At 38.8% G+C, this 23,160-nt stretch overlaps 1 protein-coding gene across 2 annotated transcripts in view; it reads left to right on the top strand.

Moving 5' to 3' along the window:
* The window catches only part of MARCHF11 (membrane associated ring-CH-type finger 11), an 83,707-nt gene extending 67,625 nt beyond the window's left edge, over positions 1–16,082 (top strand). For both annotated transcript variants that reach the window (XM_084881654.1, XM_084881655.1), the window contains one exon: positions 15,466–16,082. In XM_084881654.1, coding sequence (XP_084737780.1) covers positions 15,466–15,788 — 323 coding nt within the window. In that variant the 3' untranslated portion in view covers positions 15,789–16,082. The remainder of the gene's footprint in view (positions 1–15,465) is intronic.
* The last annotated feature ends 7,078 nt before the right edge of the window (positions 16,083–23,160 follow it).

The raw sequence follows: 23,160 nt of genomic DNA, 5'->3' as shown, positions 1-23,160 counted from the left end.
TCATGTTCATTCAACAATATGATCTCGATCTCTTTTCACAATAGAATGGATATATGTGATTTACTTGAACTTTCTTCTTCTGGGGATGGATATTTTTGGCTTTACGAACAATGCTGTGAAGGACATCCTCTTGTGTATTTCTGAAGGCCAGATTCCAAGGAGCGGAAAGTCTGGTTTGAGTAATGTGCACATGTTAACATTTTGCACCCTAAAAAGGCTTACCAGTTTATACCTCCCCACTCCCAATACACGGGAATTCCAATTTCCCATACCTTGACAAGCCTAGATGTCACTTTTTTATGTTGCCATTGTTAGCTGCAACTATATTTAACACCATTAGAGTGTTTTTCTTAATTAATTCTGTGACTATTTCAGTCTATAGGGCAGTTTTATCTAAGAGTGGCCACACTGGGCCATGTGAATATGCAGGTCATCCTGCCTGATGTCTTTCGATGCCAGGGGTGTGATGAGCAGGGACACAGACCAATGATCTGTGTTGTTAACACGCCACTTATTTTTTCTGAAAAATGAAACCCAGCAGGGGTGATCGAAGTCAGAGATCACCACCTCTCACAAACCCTGCCTTCCCCCGAGCCCTTAGGAGCTCCTGGCCAGTTTCTTCTGTTGTACTGTAACACTGAAGGGATTTCATGCTTCAATCTATCCCTTTTTCTATTCGTGTAGAAAGTGATCCCTGAAATTGCTTTAAGAAAAATTGCTTCTTTCAGTCACTTGGCTCTGTGGCTAAAGTACTGGTTCTGTTAATGCTTGTTTTCTGTATGTTTCTATTTCTCAAATTAAAGCACAAGCATGACACAAACACACACACACACACACACGCGCGTGCGCGTACACACACACACACACACACACACACACACACACACACGTTTCCCATCAGGAACCACAACTATTTCTCAGGGCTCTCTTAAAGTACTGGAATAAAGTATATTATGATTGTTTATGCTGCCTTGCTTTGGAAAGCTGCAGAGATTAGGGAATTAAAAAAAAAATAGAGATGTACCAGAGTGAGGATCTGATTAAAATATCTTCTTGCTGTATCAATTATAGTCAATACTGAAAAAAAATGCTCCTCAACAGAAATGCCATATTCTCCGAAATAAAGTTTTATTTTACTATATTTTGAATCTAAATACATTTTTAAAAATCCATGTGAATTTTATCACTATTATTGTAGCCCTGTTGAAAATCTGTTCCTCATAGTTGGTAACATATCTAGCTAAAGACACTTGGAAACTTGTACACACAGGAAAACTATTTAGAGTTCCCAGTCGGTAACTTTTATTCACATTTCATTATAGAACTTCAGGACAATAAATAAACACAACATATTCCTATGGTTTTAGACTGATGATATCAGACATGTGTTTACATTTTTAAAAGCCAAGTTAATGTTTCTCTCTTGCCTTTGATATTACTTCACTTCGTTCATTTTTTTTCCCCTCCAGGCAAAGCAGCTAAAAGGAACACCTTATTTAACATTTTATGGACATAAAATTTTAAATGTTCATTTCCTAATTCTTTGATAGTGGATGAGGAAAGATGAAGAAGTGTGACAAATAATTTTAGGATAATCAGAGTCTCCGTTACCACAAATGAGTTCTTGCCATTGAGGGTGACCAATTGTCTGCCTGCCTAATGCCAGGTCGTTTTCTCCTGAAATGGTGCTTTCAGGCCATCTTCCTTCCCGTGGCTCACTTTCCACAAGCACAAAGCAATTAGCTTAAGCAAAGCATAATGAAGAAAGTAAATCAACTAAAGAAAAGAATTCTAGCGAATTCCAAGCAAAATATGACTTCTAGACTCCCTCCTGTTTAAAATTTCCAGGTTCTCTGGTACTTCTCACTCAGCATGATTCAGAACCTGACAATATTTTCTAAAGTATTTTAGATGAAAATACATTTACTGAAAAAGTTAGAAAGAGATTAGCGTTGGAATGGAAATGCCAAAATTTAGAGCAGAAAAATGGGCTGGCTGGAGAGCACAGGAGAGCCTCCAGTTCCTGCATAGTTACCACACGGGGTCGGCAACCACATAGATGAATGTGCTTCAAAGGGCGGTGGTCGGCCATGTCTGCAAATGTCCTCCCTTGGGTCATGGTAGAGAGAGAGCATTTTTTAAGCTGCCAAATATTTATAGATAAATATAAAATGATATCTATAAAATTACTAAATATTCCAAGTGAAAATATAAGGTTACCAGGAGAACATGCATGTTGGCGGCATTTTTTAGGGCCCGCTCCAGTGCTGTCCTGCACAGAGGTGTTTGTGGATGTCTGATAGAGTAAGCCCTCTCCTTACCTTCCCTAAGGAGAGCTGGGACCACAGAATCCAGTGTGACTGGACTTGAGCCATCTCCACATTGAAAATACTTTCCCTGTGGGGAGTAGAGACAATAGCTGTCAGCTGCCTACACCCCCACACCTACCTCACCCAATTCAAAATTGCCAGCAAGTTTTATGCTAAGGCTTCCAATCTGTGTACGGTCAATATTTTAAAAGCACAAAATATTGGAAGCCAGATTCAACCTTTCATCACACTCCACCCCTCCCACCCCCATAGCCGCCGCCACCACCACCACCACTACCAATTCTGGGATCTGAGCACTGAGCTCACTCAGAAAAGCAGCTTTGAATGTCAACAGGTCAGCATTCAGCCACAGAGGGTGATGCAGAAAGCTGCCTAAGTGGGAGGTTGGCACTTTTCATTACAGTGCAAGAAAATGCATTGCAGCAGGTGTTGCCCTTGTCTCATTCTGAGTTTCAAGGGGAAGCACTAATAGGATAAGTCTGCAAGCATCATAGGGGTGTGAAAAACAAACACACAAACTCAAACACTGTTGGGCAAAAGAACTAGGAAAGTTGATTCACCCAGTATTTCTTTGTTGAATCTTCCTATCATAATTTTCCTCTTGACACAAGAAGGCTATCAGCCACCTTTGCTCCAGGAAATGATTCCATTTCCTTACCTATAATTTGATCAGGGACCTTCATTCATTCAGTGCTACAATTTGGCTACTTAGGAGGCCTTTGCACAGCTGCCAGTTAGTGCAGGGTGGACAGAAACCTTCCACTCTGGCCCAGTGCCCCTCTGGGCTTCCCTTCAAAGTCTGTCCCAGGCTGAGGACTGGGTTGTGAGGTTGGCCATGCTGAAGGGAAGGGGCCTGTCACCCCCCAGCCATGACTGTTCCCAGAGTTGCATGTTCTGCTAGCTTATTTGGAACGACTTCTTAGAACAGAATTCCTTTATAAGCACAGGCCATTATTTCTCAATTTCTGAATATTTTAGCGAGCTTCTTGTCCTAGGAAATGCCACAATTTTATTTATACAAAGATTCTGACGCAAGGCAGTCAGAAGTCTGTTCTTCAACACCAGCCTCAGCCTTGGTCCTTTAGGTTTCTAATTTCTGAGCACATCCTGGTCAGGCCCTTTGGAGGGAGAGGCAGAGTGCCTGCTTGTAATTCAAAATTCTTAGAGAGGAAACAAATGTGTATTCTTTATATGTTTTGAGATGTAGGCTATTATTATCTCCTTGCTCTGGAGGTACAAATTACAGGCTATAGTATGTCTTAGTCATACTGATGTTTACCAATTTTTCTAAAGATTATTATCATGTTAGTTGTGGTGATATTGCTGCTTTTAAAACCCCAGGAAATAAAATGGAAGGGAATTTGTTTTGTTACTTGCCTTTCATGGTCTCTTGAAGCAAATGAACATTTTGGGCCTCCTCTGAAGAGAAAACTCAACCCAATACCTTTCTTTGGCCTTGTAAAATTCAAGTTCTTTTGGAGAAATATCAGCATAATCAGCAGCGTAGCTGACCAAATATGTTGTTATTGTTGCCTTCTATTTCTTCCTAGGACATGGTGTGACTCTTTGAGCCATCTCTCTCAATTTGGGCAGTTTAGCCAAAGAGGTGTCAGTCATCTTTTGGCCATTTATTGTGTCCAAAGCCTGGAGTGCAGGACAGAGATATAAATAGCACAGGGATGTTTTTGTACAGCTCATAACTTAAGAATGGGTTTTATATATTGTATTGGTTGACAAATATCAAAAGAAGAATTTTGTTTTATGACATATGAAAATTACATCAAATATAAAAGTTAGTGCTCATAGCCGAAACCGGTTTGGCTCAGTGGTAGAGCTTTGGCCTTTGGACTGAAAGGTCCCAGGTTCAATTCCGGTCAGGGGCATGTACGTTGGTTGCAGGCACATCCCCGGTAGGGGGTGTGCAAGAGGCAGCTGGTCGATGTTTCTCTCTCATCGACATTTCTAGCTCTCTATCCCTCTCCCTTCCTCTCTGTAAAAAAATCAATAAAATATATTTAAAAAAAGAAAGTTTAAAAAAAAAGTTAGTGCTCATAAATAAAGCTTATTGGAATACAGAAATATCCATTCATGTGTTGTTAATAAGTACTCTGGTGGGAGCCTCGTGAGCTTTGGGGGAGGAAGCTGAGCTAAGAGACTTAGTTGGGCAAAATTGAGCGCCCTCCTGAGGTGAGAGCAGGGGTGGTCCCCATCCACAAGGCTATGTGGCTGTGTATTTTTACCCAATGGGATGAGCATGAAATGGTGAGATTGGGCTATGATGGGATTTGCAGGCAGAGTTGCTAGAAGACAGCAGCAGGATCAGCCTTGCCTTTTACCTCCAGTGGTGAGAGTGTGATTACAGGATGGGGTGTGCTTTCTCAGCTGCTGGAAAGGAGCCATAGCCAGAAAGAAGCTGGGAGAGTGGTGAGAGACTACACACTCCAGGGATTCAAACTCTTCAGGAGGTGGGGCAGGATACATTGAAATTAAGAAAGTCAGTGAGTGAGGGGCATTGGAGATGGTGGTTGTCAGCAATGGGTGGTAGTTTCAGAGCTTGTACTTGGGAATGGGTTGTAGAAAGGAAAGTTCTAGGCTGGAGTGAGGGAGGAACAGCAGAAGGAAGGGTTAGGCACACCAGGTTTGGCTATCATCTATAGGGACCTGAAGTGTGTGGGTGTAGGAAGCCGACAACATCCAAGAATCAGGGATGCATCCTCCATGATCATGAAGAGCAGCTGAGAGGTCAGGAGACAAGACCTCTAGTGACCTCACTTTGGGTGCATGTGGGGACATATGTGTATGTGTGCAACGTGACTATGTTTGTGACTCTACTATTTTCCAGAGAGTGGTTATGAGAATTTTAAACATTCAGTTGCTAGATCACAGAATAAAATATTAAGGACATCTGAGCATTTTTATATTCAGGTTAAAAATTTTTATTAATATTTGCAATTATATAAACCTGACTGTTGTGAATTAAATGGAAGAGTTAGAAATGTTATTTACATTTGGAATTTTTACACACAGCCTATATGATTTAAGAGGAATGAAAAATAAGGCCACAAGAAATGAAACAAAGATAAGCAGGTTTTAATTAGATATTTCAATTTATATTTTTAAAGATATTATTTTCACCCTGAAAAATAAAACAGCCAATACATGTCTGGTTTTACCCTGAAGATTGTGCTCTGTGAGTGTGCAGTAGATTGTTTGTCCATTGTTGGAAAAAAAGGGAAAATGCATTGTGTTTATTTTTACTTCCCTTCTAAGAACTGGCTTTGGTCCATATACTAGAGTGTGTGCAGTAAATGGAGATATAGCAAAGTAGATTACTGATCCAAATAGATTTAATTAACACACTAGATGGATTTGGATCATTTTTTTAACGACATACTGTTACATTGGGCATGCAGAGAGATTTATTATTATAACTAGAGGCCCAGCGCAAGAAATTCGTACGTGAGTATAGTCCCTAGGCCTGGCCAGTGATCAGGGCGATCTTCCCAGATGCCCATAGCTGGCCCCACCCCCTCCCCCCACTTCCCCTATTGCCATTGGTTGATCAGTGCCTGATGGCCAGGGAAAGGGACTGAGAGGTTGGCTGTTTCCACCCGCTCACCAGCCCTGCCCCTGCTGCAGGTAGCCCTTTGTGTGTGGGGTGATGGGTGGGGCGGGGGCCTTGGTCTGTCACTGCTTGCACCCCCCACCACCCACCCCTGGTTCTCTTTTCACCATCAGGCAATCGGAGCCTGCCAGCTGGGGAAGGGGATCAAGAGGTGGTTAGTGTGCCTCATAGTGACTGGCCCAGCAATTGTTCTGGTCATCCCTCCTTTAGGGTCATTTTGCATATTACCCTTTTATTATACAGGATTGTGAGAGTCACTGTAATCTTCCCATCTCTTATCCAAATGCTGCAATGTACCCCTGAGGATAAAGGCCAGAGGAGAACTTAACAGCTCCACATCTGGTTTTATTGAAAAGGGATTTTGATTCACACTACTTCATAGTTGGTACAATATCTCTTGGGCTGAAGAGACACAGTGAAGACTGGCTTTGCCCAAGGATGGCTGCTGCAGTCTGAGTAATTGGGGAGTGATCACACTGAACCAGGTGTCTAGGTTCTGGCTCTCATTCTGGGCTTGGACACTAACTAACCATAGTCCCTTTGCCAAACCATGTGGTTTCTTTGGTCTGTTCTTAAATTAAAGGACAGGATTGAAGTTGCATTCAACTGAAATTAAACTGATTCTAATCCACACTCCTAGTTTTATGAGTACTCTAGGATATCTTTTTTATCTATTAAAGTATTGGGCTCATTCCTTTATTACTGTTTTTGAAATGATTATATCTGTAGTTTTGCTTGACCACAAGCAAGTTTGGATAGAAATGATGATATAACATTTCTCTCTAGTGAATTTTTTAATATTTAAAAAAATTAACATCATGTATTTTATAATATATGATAAAGTTTGAAGCTTTTGATGAATATTCTGTAAATATATCAATGGTATGTTAGTGCTCCAGGGCTAGTAATCAAAAGGTCAGGAGTCTCCTATTTACTAAGGAATAAATAAATGATTAAAATGATTAAGTGATAGATTGGCTTTTTAGGAAAGCAAGTGGTCAGATGAGGGGGCAGCATCTTTTTTATTCTCCTTCTTTGTCTGGAATCCATATCTGTCTTATAGTCTTTAGGCTTAGCTGCAACCATTTTGTAACTCTGTGGCTTGGGGATTAGTTGATGCAGGCAAACACTTAATGATCAGGCCAACAAAACTATGGGGGAGGCTGCTATAATTTATTAGGACTGAAAACAAATCCTTATAGAGAATTTTATAGCTCTTCTACTCCTGTTAGATCCTCTGTGTGTGTATACACACACACACATTCACTATCGTCATCATCACCTTCTCCCCATGACCCAAAGTCCACTGTCATAAAATATGGGCCTTTTCCATCTCTAATCTTGTACTGTGCATCTGTTTGTTCCTGAGATCAAAATATTACTCTAAGGCTTCATAGAATAATACTTGCGATCTCTCTTTGTTTTCATGGCAGTCACAACTAGATAAAGTTAATTCTTGTTATCCTTTAAATTCCAATTATGGCTAGCTCTCATTTCCTCTCATTGAGTCAAGATTTATTGAATTCCTACTGTGTACCAGTCACTGAAGTAGGAATAGGGTTCCTGTCCTCAGGAAGCACACAGCTGACGAGGTTCACAGGCATATAAACAAATGGTTCCAATATGGGTAATAAGTAAAACAGTGCAGGCATCTCTTGTGTGGAGTGGTAAAAGGTAGGAGGGAGTAATTAATTTTGAGTGAGTCAGAAAAAAAAATGATGAAAGCATCTGGATCTTGAAGCATGTTTAATACTTCATCATGCAAATGTTGGAGAGTGCTTCTTTCAGGGGATTCTCTGATTGATGTTTTTTTCTCAGATTTACTAAGAAGACAGAATCAGCAGAATTGAATGCAAAAGAATAGAGGAGTCTAGGTGACTCCCAGGTTTCAGCTGACTTGAACTGGGGGTTGGTCATTCAGTGAAATAAGGATGGCAGGTCCAGGAGCAATTCCAATCTACATCAAGACCTTTTAGTTAGTAAAATATTGCACTTCTTATTGGAATTTGGCTTTGCCATCTTGTTCTATTCCCAGCCAGTGATGTCACCACCATTAAAGATGCAGCACAAATGTGCTCTTTGCATCAACCTGATGAAGGCAGATTTCATTGGGCAGAGAGAGAGAAAGTGGCAGAGTCATAGGACAACAGCCATGAATTTTCTTTTGTGTGCTCTGGAGAAACAGCCATTTAAGGTCTTCACTATTCAATTGTCATTTCTTCATGTGCCCTGTGATCTATTTTGGGGCTAGATCATCAATATTTGGAAATTACCCAACCTCTAATGCCAAATATTTTCATGTCATGGGATGTTTCTGAATAATGTGTGTTCCTTATAATTTTTTTTTTCTCTCTCAAATTTTATTACCGGTGGTTTGAGTGTTGAGCCTCTAAGCGTTAAGCTCCCATGAACAGTCTGCCATTCTCAACTTGATTCTTTGAATGTGTATCTAAAATTTACATTCAACAATAGAAAAATCAACCCATATTTTATAGATGGAAGTGCAATGTATGTGGGATTTTTCTTTACATTATTTGTTCAGATAGGGGTTCACAAAAATTTCCATATGCAATCAGGACATTATCATTTCCAGAGACTTGGCTTTTAAGTTATCAGTTTACTATAGCTTTGTTTTTTGTGTGAGCTTAGTGACTTCTGTGATGACTTGTGCATTATTTTCAGTCTTTAGCTCTCTAAGTTTTATATATTTTTCATTGTTTTTTATTTTTGTTTTTTCCTTTAAGCTTCATCCATAGTTTACTCAAACAAAAACATTCAATCTACATAGCAACAATGACTTATGGTTTTTTTCCAGGTTCATATTAACAAGATTCAATAATGGAGGAGTGACTTTTAAAATCATCACCTCTACACTCACATCTATGTTTCCAGACAGTTGGGCATTTAAATTTGGGGTCAGTTGGAAAAATGTGCCAGGAGGATTAATGCATTTTATTACATTCTAGCACAGATGATTGCAACAAAGGGTATCTTGGACCAAAGTCTCATTCAGTTAATCCTCTTTGGTCTAAGCATGCTATAGTCTTCTGAGTAGGGATGAAAATTAAGATGTCAACAGTTGGGCTACTTTATGAGATTGACTATAAACTACTGTTCTTAAACGGGATCAAATGGGACCCAAAGTGATCATTCTTTGGTGCACCCTGACTTCTCAGAATGACACAGGGTAATATTTGTAGAGTTTGGTTGTGTGCAAATTTCAGAGTGAAAGAGAGGAATAACTTTGACAAGGGAGAATAGTAAAAATTAATCTATAAATCTTGGACATTTTCACAATCAAAGATATTTTCAGGCCAAATATCTGCTGGGGGTTGCGACTTCTTTAGCTTTTCCAAGAGCCCTTTTGATTGAAGAGTACACAGGGCTTTAACCTGTGTTTCTCTGTGGTTTCATCAGGGCCTTGAACTTCCTGGGAAGGTTCAAGGGGGTTGTAGCTCAACAGAGGAAGCTCTCCCTACTTACAGTGTTGCCTTCAAATAAGGCTCACATCCCTTTCCCTCTCGTGGGAGGGAGGGAAGAAAGGAGTTGTTTTACTGGCAGACCTAGAGATATAACTGACAGTGACGCACCAGGATGTTAAAAATGGCAACTAATTGCATAACTTTGCCCAAGCCACAGTCTCCAGGACTTAATTGACTCATATTTTAAATGAGGGTGATGTAGTTTATCTACAAGGTTTGTCTTAGCTTGTTTGAGCTACTAAAATAAAATACCACAGTTTGGGTGACTTAAAGAACAAACATTTATTGCTTACAGTTCTGGAGACTGGGAAGTCCAGGGACAAGGTGCTGGCTGATTCAGCATCTGGTTAGGGCTCTCATCTTGATTTGCAGATAACTATCTTCTCCTTATGTCCTTACGTGGCCATTCCGTGTATGCACAACAGAGTAGGGGGGCAGGGGAGAGAGAGAGAGAGAGAGAGAGAGAGAGAGAGAGAGAGAGAGAGAGAGAGAGAGAGAGAGAGAGAGAGAAACACTCATGTTTCTCCCACTTTTTATATGGACATTAATTCCATCACCAGGTCCCCACTCTTATGACTTAATATAATCCTTATTACCTCCCAATGATCCCACCTCCAAATACAATTGCATCACAGATTAGGGCTTCAGGATGAATTTTAGGGAAATACCTACTTTCAGTTGATAGCAAGATCTCTTTTAGTTGGTCATCATTGTATGACTGGGAGAGACTACCTTACATTGGACATTTATCATGAGTAGGACTATACTCAATGTTTACATTGAGGATTTTCAGTTAATTCAGAGGATTAACTGAATGAGACTTTGGTCCAAGATACCCTTTGTTGCAATCATCTGTGCTAGAATGTAATAAAATGCATTAATCCTCCTGGCACATTTTTCCAACTGACCCCAAATTTAAATGCCCAACTGTCTGGAAACATAGATATGAGTGTAGAGGTGATGATTTTAAAAGTCACTCCTCCATTATTGAAACTATACTCAATGTTTGCTTATAATCAGATGTGAGCTTTAATTTCATCTCTAATTTTTATATCTTCATGATGCTGGACCAATTAAATCTCTGTAGGTCTCAATTTCCTCAACCATGAAATTGTTCAATCACAGTATCTATTTGTAAAGTCGCCATCAAGATATAAAATCATGCATGTAAAGCACATAGCACAGTGCTTGACTATCAAAATATATCCTTGATAAAAATTGGGCTTTTAAATTATGAAAATAACCAAGCTTATTTGGACAAAAGCTGAGACTAGTAACATAAGAAATAAAAGTTTGACCAGTGCTTTGGTCGTTAATATCAATATATTTATTTGTTAAAAAATGTTGAAAGTTTCTGTTAATTATAATACACCATTTGTGTGTTTTAAAATAAACATAGACATATGGTGTGTGTGTGTATGTGTGTGTGTGTGTGTGTGTGTGTGTGTGTGTCTGTATATATTCAAGTGCATGCACAAAGTATGTACCTAATAGTCTGCCCCATCATTTCTTTGCATAATTAGCTCATTTTCCACTACTATATAAGAATTTCAACTAATACACCATCGGAATCTGGGATATCTTTTACCTATATAAACAGTTGCTTTTATTTCAATGAAACCAGAAACTATTTAGTCCTGCTTTGTTTTAAAAGATAATTCCCTAACAAAAATGTTCACATTAATAACTGGGTGCTCCAATTAAATGTTACTGGCAAGAAAATTATAAAAACCAATCACACACACAGAGCTCAACTTTTAAAACCCCAAATTCCCATAAATCTCACCTTGTTGATATCCATGCCACTTACAATGTAGCAAGTATCCTAAAATATTTAATGCTTGCATTTTATAGAAATTATTGATTTTCCCTTCAGGTTTAGTGACTCAGATGGAAAAGTAAATTTAAGCCTGTTCTCATATGACTTAAAATGTCAAGGTGATAAATCCTTTTTAAGGCTTAACTTGTATTACTCAGAGAGTGACAGCCACTGGAGGAAGTGAGCTCCCATTATGAAACTAGAAAAGACCGATCAGTAAGAAAGGATGGCAATATGGATTTGAGTAGCTGGGTTTTCCAACATAAGAGCTAGAGTTGAATGAATGCTTACCCCTGGATTTAAATGATCACAGTCATCATGTCTTCTCATAACCACTAGTACAGAGAGCATTTGCTTCAACTCCAGAATATATAGAAAGAAAATGTTCATTACAGTGGACAATCCTGGGAGTGGGATGGGGTTACTCATATTTCAGTAAAATTTAAGCTTCTAGAAGGCAATAAGTAATTCTGACTGCTCATGGAAAATAAAACACCATCTAAGCATTATTCTTAATTGAAATGCAATTAAGAAGCAGCACATAAGAAGGAGCTGGAAATTTAAGAGGGCTGTGTCTTCATGAAAACGTCAAGTAGTTCTCTCTCTTTAAATTTGGTTCAAAATGTTCTATGAAAATCTGTGGAATTTATTTCTGCACATTGGGTAGATTTATGTATTCAGAAAAGGGCTACCAAGAGTGTATGCCAAGAAAGTGACTTTTAGCTCTAGCAAAAGATCTGATTTCTGGCCTTTCAGACGAAATCAATAAAAAAAGGATAAGATTTTATAAAATGAGTGGTTTCCCTGCTAAAGCTGTCCCCCTATTTGGCACTTATCTACAATGAACCTGCTGCAAGCTATAATGGTTTTGTGATTAGTGTGAATGAATGTTCCTCACCACATAGATTCACTATTGATTTTTTAATTAATAACCATATCTTGTATTTATATAGTTACCATCTCTGAGGAAATCTGAGTGCTAGTTGATGAATTCCAATTTATCTTCATACTAATCTGCTGAATGTATAGATTATGTATTACAATTGCATTTTAAGGAGGAAAAATAGAACCATAAAAGTTAAATCACTGGCCACAGAGCTTTCAGAAAGCTAATAATAGAATCATCCATTAAAACCTGGTAGTCGTGGCTTCTAATTCTGGCTGTTTCCCAAAATCATCCAATCAGTTGGGCCAACTCTGATTATTTCTTAGGAAAAAGAAGTTGATCATAACAATGATTTGGAATTGCTGTGATTAACGGACATTTAATTTTTCTCATATCATTTTGGTGTTCACTCACTGGGTTGAAGACATTTTTATTTTTTGGACCATATGCATTTTTAGTTGTCTATGACAAATATCTCTGGATTGATGTTATTTTACATGTGCCCAAAATTGATCTGGTAAGGGAACAATGTAAAACTTAAATTCTACTGTTAAGTAGGAATGGTTTACCAAGGGCTGTTTATCTCTGTAACCTATCTGGCATTGCTTTAGCTGGAAAAAAAATAAAATAAAATAAAACAAACAACATGAAATAATCGCCGAAACTGGTTTGGCTCAGTGGATAGAGCATTGGCCTGCGGACTGAATGGTCCCAGGTTTGATCCCGGTCAAGGGCATGTACGTTGGTTGCAGGAACATCCCCAGTAGGGGGTGTGCAAGAGGCAGCTGATCAATGTTTCTTTCTCATCGATGTTTCTAACTCTTTATCTCTCTCTCTTCCTCTCTGTAAAAATATCAATAAAATATATTTTTTAAAAAAAAGAATCTCCCATCAAAAACTTGTTTAAAACCCTTCTGATTGTAGTCATTCTTTCTTTTTTCTTTTTTTTAAAAAAAATATTTTATTGATTTTTTTACACAGAGGAAGAGAGAGGGATAGAGAGTTAGAAACATCGATGAGAGAGAATCATTGATCAGCTGCCCCCTGCATATCCTCCTCTTGGGATGTGCCAGCAACCAAGGTACATGCCCTTGACCAGAATCGAACATGGGACCCATCAGTCCGCAGGCCGACGCTCCATCCACTGAGCCAAACTGGTTTCGGCTGTACTCATTCTTTCAATCATCCTTTCTTCCAGCCTTAACAATGTGGGACTCTGATTTCCCCCTTCTTTATATTTCTATTAATGTCCATTTTTCTTCTGACAAGTTTATGATGGTCCCTCAGTATTCTCCTTACTGCCACCATTCTAATTCTCACATTTATATGGGTAACCTCCTTATTGTCTCTCCTACTTCACCTAGTCCATCTTACATCAATTTTTCTCATTCTCTGTGATTTTTGAAATTATGAATTATTCAGTCACATAAAAAGTATACAGGCTAACGTGTTGACCATCCATATCCCCAGCACCCAGCTTAAAAAACACAACATTTGAGATGCAGTTGGAAGCCTTTGAAGTTTCTACCTGATCTCACTTCATTTCCCCTCCCCACTACTATGAATTTAATGGTTATTAGTTTTATGCATGTTTTATACTTTTATTTACCATATATATCTGTATCCATAAAGTATAGATTATATCTTTAATCATTTATTTCTAAAACTTTCTTTTTCTTTTTAAACTGTGGCTTTGAGATTTGCACTGTTGTTTTAAGGTGTATCCATGTTAGTACCATGGCCATGTTTCTTAGTATTTCATTGTGGAAGTCCCTTGGATCCATACACCACAGACTGTTCTTCTAAGGATAGACTTGGAGATTGTGGTGATTTTATTTTCTGAAAAACAAACAAATAGATAAATAAACATTTTGAATATGCTTCCTTGTTCACATTTATGAGAGTTTCTTGAGGGCATATTCCCAAGATTCTAAATGTTGAGGAGGTAGATCTACTCATTTTCAAACTCATTATTAAGAAATGGTTGTTGCCTAGCCCGGTTTGGCTCAGTGGATAGAGTGTGGCCTGCAGACTCAAGGGTCCCAGGTTCAATTCTGGTCAGGGCATGTACGTTGGTTGGGGGCACATGAGATGTGCAGGAGGCAGATGACTGATGTTTCTCTCTCATCGATGTTTCTAAATCTCTATCCCTCTCCCTTCCTCTCTGTAAGAAATCAAAATATATTTTTAAAAAAATGGTTATTACCTGAAGCATTCTACTTTCAGGCGATATTCCATTCAAAAAACAAAAAGAATTCATTGGCCTCTCCATCAACTTTCACTGGAATTTTCACCTCCTAAAAGAGAAGAGCTCCTCCTCACTTTTCTATCTGAATCTCCCCACCCCTGGGACTCCTTTTATGAGGTGGTCACAAATTCAAAAGCTCTGGCACCCCATGGTGAAATATAAATGGTGAAGAATGCAGGGTGTAATGAGACCTTGAGTGGATGATGGACATGAAGCCATGTCTCAGGGCACCATATCTGATTCACTGACTACTAGTTTGTGGTCTCTAAGGTTCTATAATAGTATTGCCTAGTTTATTCTCCCAAGAGTCTATCTCAGAAATCATCCACCTCACTGTGGGACAGTGAAGAACAAGGACCCTGGAGCCAGCCTGCTGGGTTTGAATTCCTGACCCACCGCTGCTAGTCATCTGCTTTTGAGCAAGTTCCCTTGCCTGCCTGGGTTTTGTGTTCTTGTGAAACAGGGAACATGCTTGTAATTATTTCATAAGGCTGTGTTGAGAACCAAATGAGAGAATATACATAAAGCTTTGAAGTAGGTGCCTACTAAATTTTTGTTGAACTGTCTGGAGAGTAAAAATAACAAAAAGCTATATCATACCTCCTTTTGTGTCAGGCATTGTTTTAAGAACTGGGGAGAGGGCATTGGCCTTAAATATGCCTTTTTCCAAAAATTTAGTTGCCTACTGGGATCAAGGCCAGATACATTATTTGGCTCAAGAAATATATGTTAAGTACATGTTGAGTGAATAAATGAATCCAATGTTTCTCCTAAGGCAATGAAATGCCCAGAGTATGTTCTGAGCCAAAATGAAGCAAATCAATTATATCCACGATAACTACATTCTCTGAATGGTATTGGACTCTTAATCTTTGAATATTGATTGTTGCCATATAATATGGTTAGTGATTTGCCATTTGCCAAAATACCTGAGTGGTCAGAATACCATATTTTTATAAAAGATGAGTAACGAAGAGTTGACTATTTCTTTCATTCCTAATTGCATACAAAATAACATTCTCAACTTTGGGTTATGACCAGTCTTTGAAATTGATTTTTTCCCTTTGAATTTTAGGTCTCATTGTCCACGAAGGAGCTGCAGTTTACAGAGTATTTAAGCGCTGGCGAGCTGTTAATTTACATTGGGATGTACTAAATTATGACAAAGCCACAGACATCGAAGAAAGTAGCCGGGGAGAGTCTTCTACAAGCAGGACTTTATGGTTGCCATTGACGGCTCTAAGAAACAGGAACTTGGTCCACCCCACACAGCTAACCTCCCCGAGGTTTCAATGTGGCTACATGTTATTACACCTGTTCAATCGAATGAGACCCCATGAAGACCTATCAGAAGATAACAGCTCAGGAGAAGTTGTGATGAGAGTGACTTCAGTGTGACAAGAATATAGGACAGTGCAGTGTGGACCATCCTACACATTTTGGAATGTAATTGCAATGAATGGCAAAACCATAACACTTCTAAAAACACACATCTATGAACTTTTTAAAATTTATGCTTTTTATATGAACATTTGAATTGCAAATACATTTTTCTGGAAAAAAAAAAGAGTCCTCTTGTTTGCTTTCTGATTTTCCACACATTTTATAAGTTGATACTTGAAATCATGATCTGTATAATTTAACTCTACTTGGTTAAAAGAATGATGAAAGTTATCCTCAAGGCCCAAACTATTTTTTCCTGCTTGTTTTAAATATATTTTTATCAAACTTTGTGCTCCATGTGTAATTTTTCAGACATGCTACAGATGGGGAAGAGAGTAGATTCTGTGGACTGGTTCCAAAGTAACTATCAACTGAGTGGCCACGAGGCCCTGCACTGACCTCCCCATGCCTCATGCTGGTTGGCAAACTTGACCATGATTTTTTTATTTGGGGGGGCCGGGTGTGGGGGAGGAAAATACCTGTCAACAGGAAAGTAGATTCTAGGAATTATGGCTTGTTTTCTAACTTCTGAAACAGTACAGAGAGCTTGTAAAAAGATAAAGATAAGCTGAGTAGAATAGTTTTACTCCAGAACATATAACATAGAGCATCCTGCATACTTATAACTCTAAAAGCTCACTAAAACATTGCATCACTGTGTGTGTGATAATAATACTGCCTCACGTTTGCATAAACCTCTCATAGACCTATCAAAATGTTAGTGTCTTGATTTCTATGAGCACTGTCTTAATTAGATTTTCTTTTTGCAAAAGCTTATATGCCTACTTAATCATTTAAACACCAATCCCATTACTTGGTTTAATGAAGTCCTGGGGAAATACACTCACCAGCAGTGAGAAGTGTTTCTCTTTCACTAAATAAGTATTTTTTAAATGAAAAGAGGAAAGATGAGGCTATTGACTCCCCAGGATCAGGTTTCTAACTAGTGGAACCTTGAGATTTTCCACCGTTTTATCCTTCTAATGGAAGTAAATGGCACATTTTAATCTCAAAGACAGAATAGATGAGGCAGGCGGTCATGCTTTCCTTAGGAACATGAGTTGAGCATGTAGGTCATTTAAAGTAATTGATCAGATTTTAAAGCATATGAAACAAAATGCTTTGCACCCTACTTTCTAATAATAATCTTTGTATGATTAAAAACAGAATAGGAATGTTTACAGGTAACATGATTTTTACATAGCAAATTCTACCAACACTTGAAATATTTTCCCAGTTAAAAAATTGTCACAATGATTTAAAGATTACTTTAGTCCTAATTTTTCAGTTCAGAAAAAATATTTCTATCATGTGTGTGAGATAAAGCATTACAGCAGGTGTTGTAATTTATAGCAAAGCTTAAAGTTCCAGGCCCCAGTGGAACCTTAGAGATTAATTCACTGCATTCATGAGGATGCCATTTTACATGGAGTGGATTTATCTGGTAAATTAATCAAAGACTTCAAAGTTATTTTAAGAGATTTCCCCCCTAGGAAATATAGGACATATTTGTGGGGCCATTCTTTGGCCTAGCACACATTTATTCCATGCTTCCCTCACCTCCCATCTCTTCCAGGACCTGGGATAATTATCCTCAGGAAAATTAATGATAATAATAAACAAAAAAAACTGTCCACAACAAGATAAAGATGCAAACACAGCCTTTGGGTGTGCTTCCTGTAAGGTTATTTGGGCATATTTTTAGTTAATGGAAAAAATAGGAGAGAAAAAATTTAAATTATAGTAAAGAAAATTCAGATGATAATTTTTGTATGTGTTAGTTTCCCATGGACATAGAGGGGGAAATTAATTAATAGTTAATAATTAATATGTTACTTCCCCTCAGTTTACTTTCACCTCCCTCAAATTAATGAAACTCTCAAAAATCTGTAAAGATGAAAGTACAAAGATGAAAACATCAATCTGTATAATTCTTGGTCAACATCTAGGCCCAGAGCCCTTCTTCTGAGTTCAGTCAAAGATGGATTTTCTGAAGCTGAGGGACGTTTTAAATGTCAGAAAAAGGTTCAGGGAGGAAGTTGACATTCATTTCCCACAGGTTTAATCTTTGTGCTGGCTTTGGATGTGATAGCCTTATAGGAAAAAGAATTCTAAGTGAAATTATGAATTTCCCCCTCAGGGGACTTATGCCTCAACAATATTTGTTTCATTAGAAATCTCCCCACAGCCATGTTTATGAAGAATTTAAATTAGCCCTCTTCTAAATAAAAGTAAATTATATTTATTGACAGGATTGCAGGAAGAACATGTTCTTTTACTTTTTGTTTCACTTTTTACTTAAAATTCCCTAGGTTATCACTCATATTGATCTTTTTCTGAGGCTAGTAGGACTAAGTTTAATCAAAATGACAGGCAAATGTTTCTTTAAATAAAATGTTTTGATTCAAGTTCTTTAGTTTTGAACTAAAATAGTATTAAAACACCTCTCTTAGCCCTGGCCAGGTAGCTCAGTTGGTTAGAGTATCATCCCAATAAGCCAAAGTTGCATGTTAGATCCCCTGTCAGAACACATACAAGACAACCAATGAATGCATAAATAAGTGAAACAACAAGTAGATGTTTCTCTCTCTCTCTCTCTCCCTCCCTCTCTCTCTCTCTCTCTCTCTCTCTCTCTCACCCTTCCTCTCTCTAAAATAAAAAAACTTGAAAATAAATAAAGCAGCTCTGATTAAATAACACATCTACCTCCATGGGTAGTGATTTTATGGACATAGCAGAGAATGGATTTGAAATAACATGAAAATAGTAAGTGGACACACAAGTTTACAAGATCTGTGACTATCTGTGAATAATAACGTTACTACCATTACTTGTGTTGGACCTGGAAGATTCTGTGGTTCTGAAGAGGCTTCTCTGAAGATATGATCACAGTGAGTTGTTCTCTTCAAATAAATCTCTTAAATGTGCAATTGTAACATTCTACAGAGCAGCAAAGTAGCCCTTAGCTCTAATAATTTCCACTTGACTTGGTTGTCATTACTAGGAGAATATGCGTATTGGGTAGGGAGATGGGCACAGGTGTGGGGGAGAGATGGCAGCAATTTGTCAATGTCAGTGGAAAATGTCATTCTCAGGACAAAAGGTTGAGACAATCAGTGCTCTGGTTTCATTCTCCAATGTCTGATGCTTGCTTTGTGTCAACATTCATTGAGCCAAATCAAATTGTCATCCACTGTGCTTACCCTTTGGAAGCACTTAGAATCAGTTTTCTCACTGTGCTCAGAGGTGTGTGCAAGCCTGGCTCCTATCCCAGCTTTGTGACATAACTCAGGGCTGGTCATCTTAAACTCCAGCAGCATCCAATATTGAAAATGGAAGACTTGCCTTTGGGAATAAGGCTTCTTTATCCAGTAAATATTTATTGATTCTCAATTATGTGCCAGACACTGAAGGATGATTGAGGAGAGGGTTTAGAGAGAAACACCAAGTGGGACATAGGGGTGGTACTGTCATTAGAAATGAAAAGATGTCCTACAGGGTGCTGCTTTAGTCCCCTCTACCTCCGAACTCCCCATGGAACAAAAAGACTGTGGACCAAGGGTACATGTCCACTCAGAGTCTATCCAGAGCCCACTTTTCATTTAGACTATGCTATAGGCACTACACAAATGGCTCAAGTCCACTTTCTGAGCCCACATAAACTTCTTCTCTAGGTTTATTCTTCTGGGGCTGGCCAGTGCTCAGCATGGCCATCCCAAGGACCTGGAGATGGCAAAGGGGTAGCTGAGGGGACAGCAGGATGTGTGAATAAAGCTTGGATGTCTGGGTTGTAGGTTACACATATGCAATCAAAGGCCCTATAGTGAGGAGAGGATTCAGGGGTAGAAAGAAAAAGGGCAAAGCCATGGAGTCCAAGAACACAGACCTAACAATTTAAATTTCACAAAGGTGTGTGTAAAGTTAAGGGGATAAAGCTTATTTTATTTAACAGTTTTTAACTTCATTTTTAACTTTAAGTATTAGACTTTTGGTATTAAATTTTACTCCTGCCTTGGACTCTGTAAATATGAAGAGGTTGTCTATAAGCATTGAGTTAAGAAATCAAACAAAGTTGTTATATATCATCCACTACTGTGTATGATTTTGAAGGGTTTCTACATTTTTTTCAAAGATATCCTATATAATAAAAGCCCAGCAACCAAATGGCAGAACAACCAGGACTGGTTGGCCAGTTGCTATGACATGCACTGACCACCAGGTGGCAGATGCTCAATGCAGGAGCTGTCCCTCTGGTGGTCAGTGCACTCCCATAGTGGGAGGGCCACCTGGCTGACCAGGATGTGCGCTCCCATAGCAGGCTGATCCCTGCAGGCCATTTTCCCCAACCAGTGCATGAATCCCGTGCACCAGGCTTCTAGTATGTAGTAATATAATCCTAAAGTCACAGTCTTCTGAGTTCAAAACTGGGCTTTATCTTTTAAATCTAAACTAGAGAAGTTTCAGGGAAAGTTTAATTTACAGACTAACTGGTTGATAGATGTTCACCATTCCCTCTGTGAAACATTCCAATTGCATCCAAAGCACTCATTCCAATTATCTACTGCTACATAAAAAACCACCCAAACTTAGCGGCTTAAAATAAATATCTTCTCTTTTGCTCACTACTCTGTAATCAAAAAGTGCTCAGCAGGGATGGCTCATTTCCACTGTACATAGCATAATGTAGAGTGATTTGACTGGAACTGGAGGATCTGATTTCAAGATAGTTCATTCACATGGTTGGCAAGTTGGTGCTGGTGTCAGCTGGAAGCTCAGTAAGGACTATGGGCTAAGAAGATTAGCTTGGATTTTAGGTAGTATCCTTTTTTGCCATACTCTGTATATGTGGTCACCAAGTCCCCTCCAGCTTTGAGAGAAAATCATCTAGCATAGATTCTAAATGAAAATGTGAGGTGGCATATGTAATTTTGACCACCTAGAAATATAGAATCCTCTCTAATAGACCCAAAAATGTTTGCTTTTACTAGGTAATTTGTCTAAGTTATTTCTCAAACCTGAACAGTTGCCATCACATAATTATATTTATAACTAATGATGAAATCTGAGCGTGAAAAAAGATGCTTTTTTTTTACCCTGTGAAAAATAGGTTGAATGTTTTGGAATGACTTGGTAAGAGCCATGCCAATTGGATGTTGGAAGAATAACTATAAAAGATGACAAAAAAATAAAATAAAAAAGAAGTCTAGAAGGATTCTGCATTGATTGCTTCACACATTTCTCTAGGTTCATTTTTGCATCAAAGAAACTGAAACTAGGAAATGTTGAGCATATGTTATGTGTGTGGCTTCTGCCAGAAAAACAGTGCTAAATTCCAATTAGCAATTTCTACTGAAAGAAAAACCTTGCCAATTTGATATATATTATTAGTATGTTTCAAAGAAAGTAAAATGTCTAAGCTATGCATGAATCAGTTTTTAACAATTCTTTGTTTTAATTTACATTTCTTTTTATAAAATCTATTTATTTTAGAAAGAGGAGAATGGAGGAAGGAAGAGAGAGAGAAGGGGAGAGTCATAGAGAGAGAGATAGTGGTTGTTCTACTTTTAGATGCATTCAGTGGTTGGGTCTTGTATTTGCCCTGAGCAGGAATGGGACCCACAACCTTGGCATAATGGGACAATGCTCTGAGCTACCTGGAAAAGGCCTCAGTTTGCATTTTCAATGAACTATTAGTACTTACTGCATTTAATAAGAAGGCTTCCATTGCTCTTGACTAGGGGTGTCGAACTCAATCAGAGAAGGGGCCAAAATCTAAAATCCAGCCTAAATCGCAGGCCGAATGGTTTACTGAACAGTCATAAACTGACAATGTCATAAACTGATAGAGGAGTGCAGTGATGACAGCGCGGTGCAGGCCAAATTGCAAGGCCTGGCGGGCTGGATTTGGCCCGCGGGCCTTGTGTTTGACACATGTGCTCTTGACCCTCTTTTGTCTCAGTTTATTTATCTTTAAAATGGATATTACAATTATAATATTTATCTCAAAATGCTTTTGAAATAATCAAAACATGAAATCTTCAAACATTTAGTATATACCCTGTTTCCCTGAAAATAAGACAGTGTCTTATATTAATTTTTTCTCCCAAAGTTGCGCTAGGTCTTATTTTCAGGGGATGTCTTATCTTTCCCCGCCGCTAGGTCTTATTTTCGGAGGATGTCTTATTTTCGGGGAAACACGGTAGTAAGCATTTGATCATTATAGTTATTATTATAATTACCTTGGCTTGTAAGAGGAAGTGACATCCTTGAGATATTTCAGATGATAGGGATCTAGCAAGGAACACTTGGTGAAGTGAGGAGAGACAGGAAACCATTTTAAGTTTCCTATAGTAGGTGTCCCAGGAACTAAAGCATTAGGCCAGATCCTCAGGAGCTTAAGTGCCCTATCGTCCTCTCTGTTAATAGCATCTGTTGGGGCCTTCTCTAGTGAGTTTGCCATTCTTAGCACTCAGGTTTTTCCCTGGCTGTTTATCTCTCTAGTCTTGAGTTTTCTCTGGCTGTCCTGTTCTGTTTCTTTCTTCTGCTTTTTATATCACTCATTCAACTAATCCAGAGAGAAGCTCTTACTCAGTCGGTGGGCCTTAATCCAAAAAGGAGCACGCTTATTTGACACTTGGCCAGCTTGTAAGCCACTGGGCTATTACATTCATTGTGTGGCTGGTAGCTGAGGAGTCAATGTGTGGTTTAATCTGTTGCAGCCAAGATATTATTGTTTGATGGTACTGAGGAAAACAACACATGCACTTCCACTGCGGCCATAGGTGTAGCAAGGGTGCAGAGTCTCTGGAACATCAAGTCATGGCTGATGTTCCCCCAAAGCAAGTTACAGCCCAGTTGAAAGTTTGGGCATCCATTCTGAGCAGGGTTGGGGCTGTACCAATACTCTCAAGTCTCACTATTGCATGGTAATTATTTGAAGCAATTTAGAAGCAGAACATGGGAGGGAATTAAACCCTGGTTTTAATATTGGCCTCTTCAGTAGAATCTCTCTTCCCGCGCCTCTCTTCTCTCAAACAGGAACACACACACACACACACACACACACACACACACACACACTTCTCATTATAATTACTCTTAAAACTAATTGGAGCCGGGAACGGTTTGGCTCAGTAGACAGAGCGTCGGCCTGCGGACTGAAAGGTCCCGGGTTCAATTCCGGTCAAGGGCATGTATGTACCTTGGTTGCGGGCACATCCCCAGTGAGGGGTGTGCAAAAGGCAGCTGGTCGATGTTTCTCTCTCATCGATGTTTATAACTCTCTGCCCCTCTCAATTCCTCTCTGTGTAAAATCAATAAAAAATGT

This window comes from Pipistrellus hanaki (genome assembly GCF_964339955.1).
Source record: "Pipistrellus hanaki genome assembly, chromosome: 4".
NCBI lineage: Eukaryota > Metazoa > Chordata > Mammalia > Chiroptera > Vespertilionidae > Pipistrellus > Pipistrellus hanaki.
The sequence above is the reverse complement of the archived record's forward strand: the minus strand, read 5'-3'. Positions and strand labels throughout refer to the sequence as shown.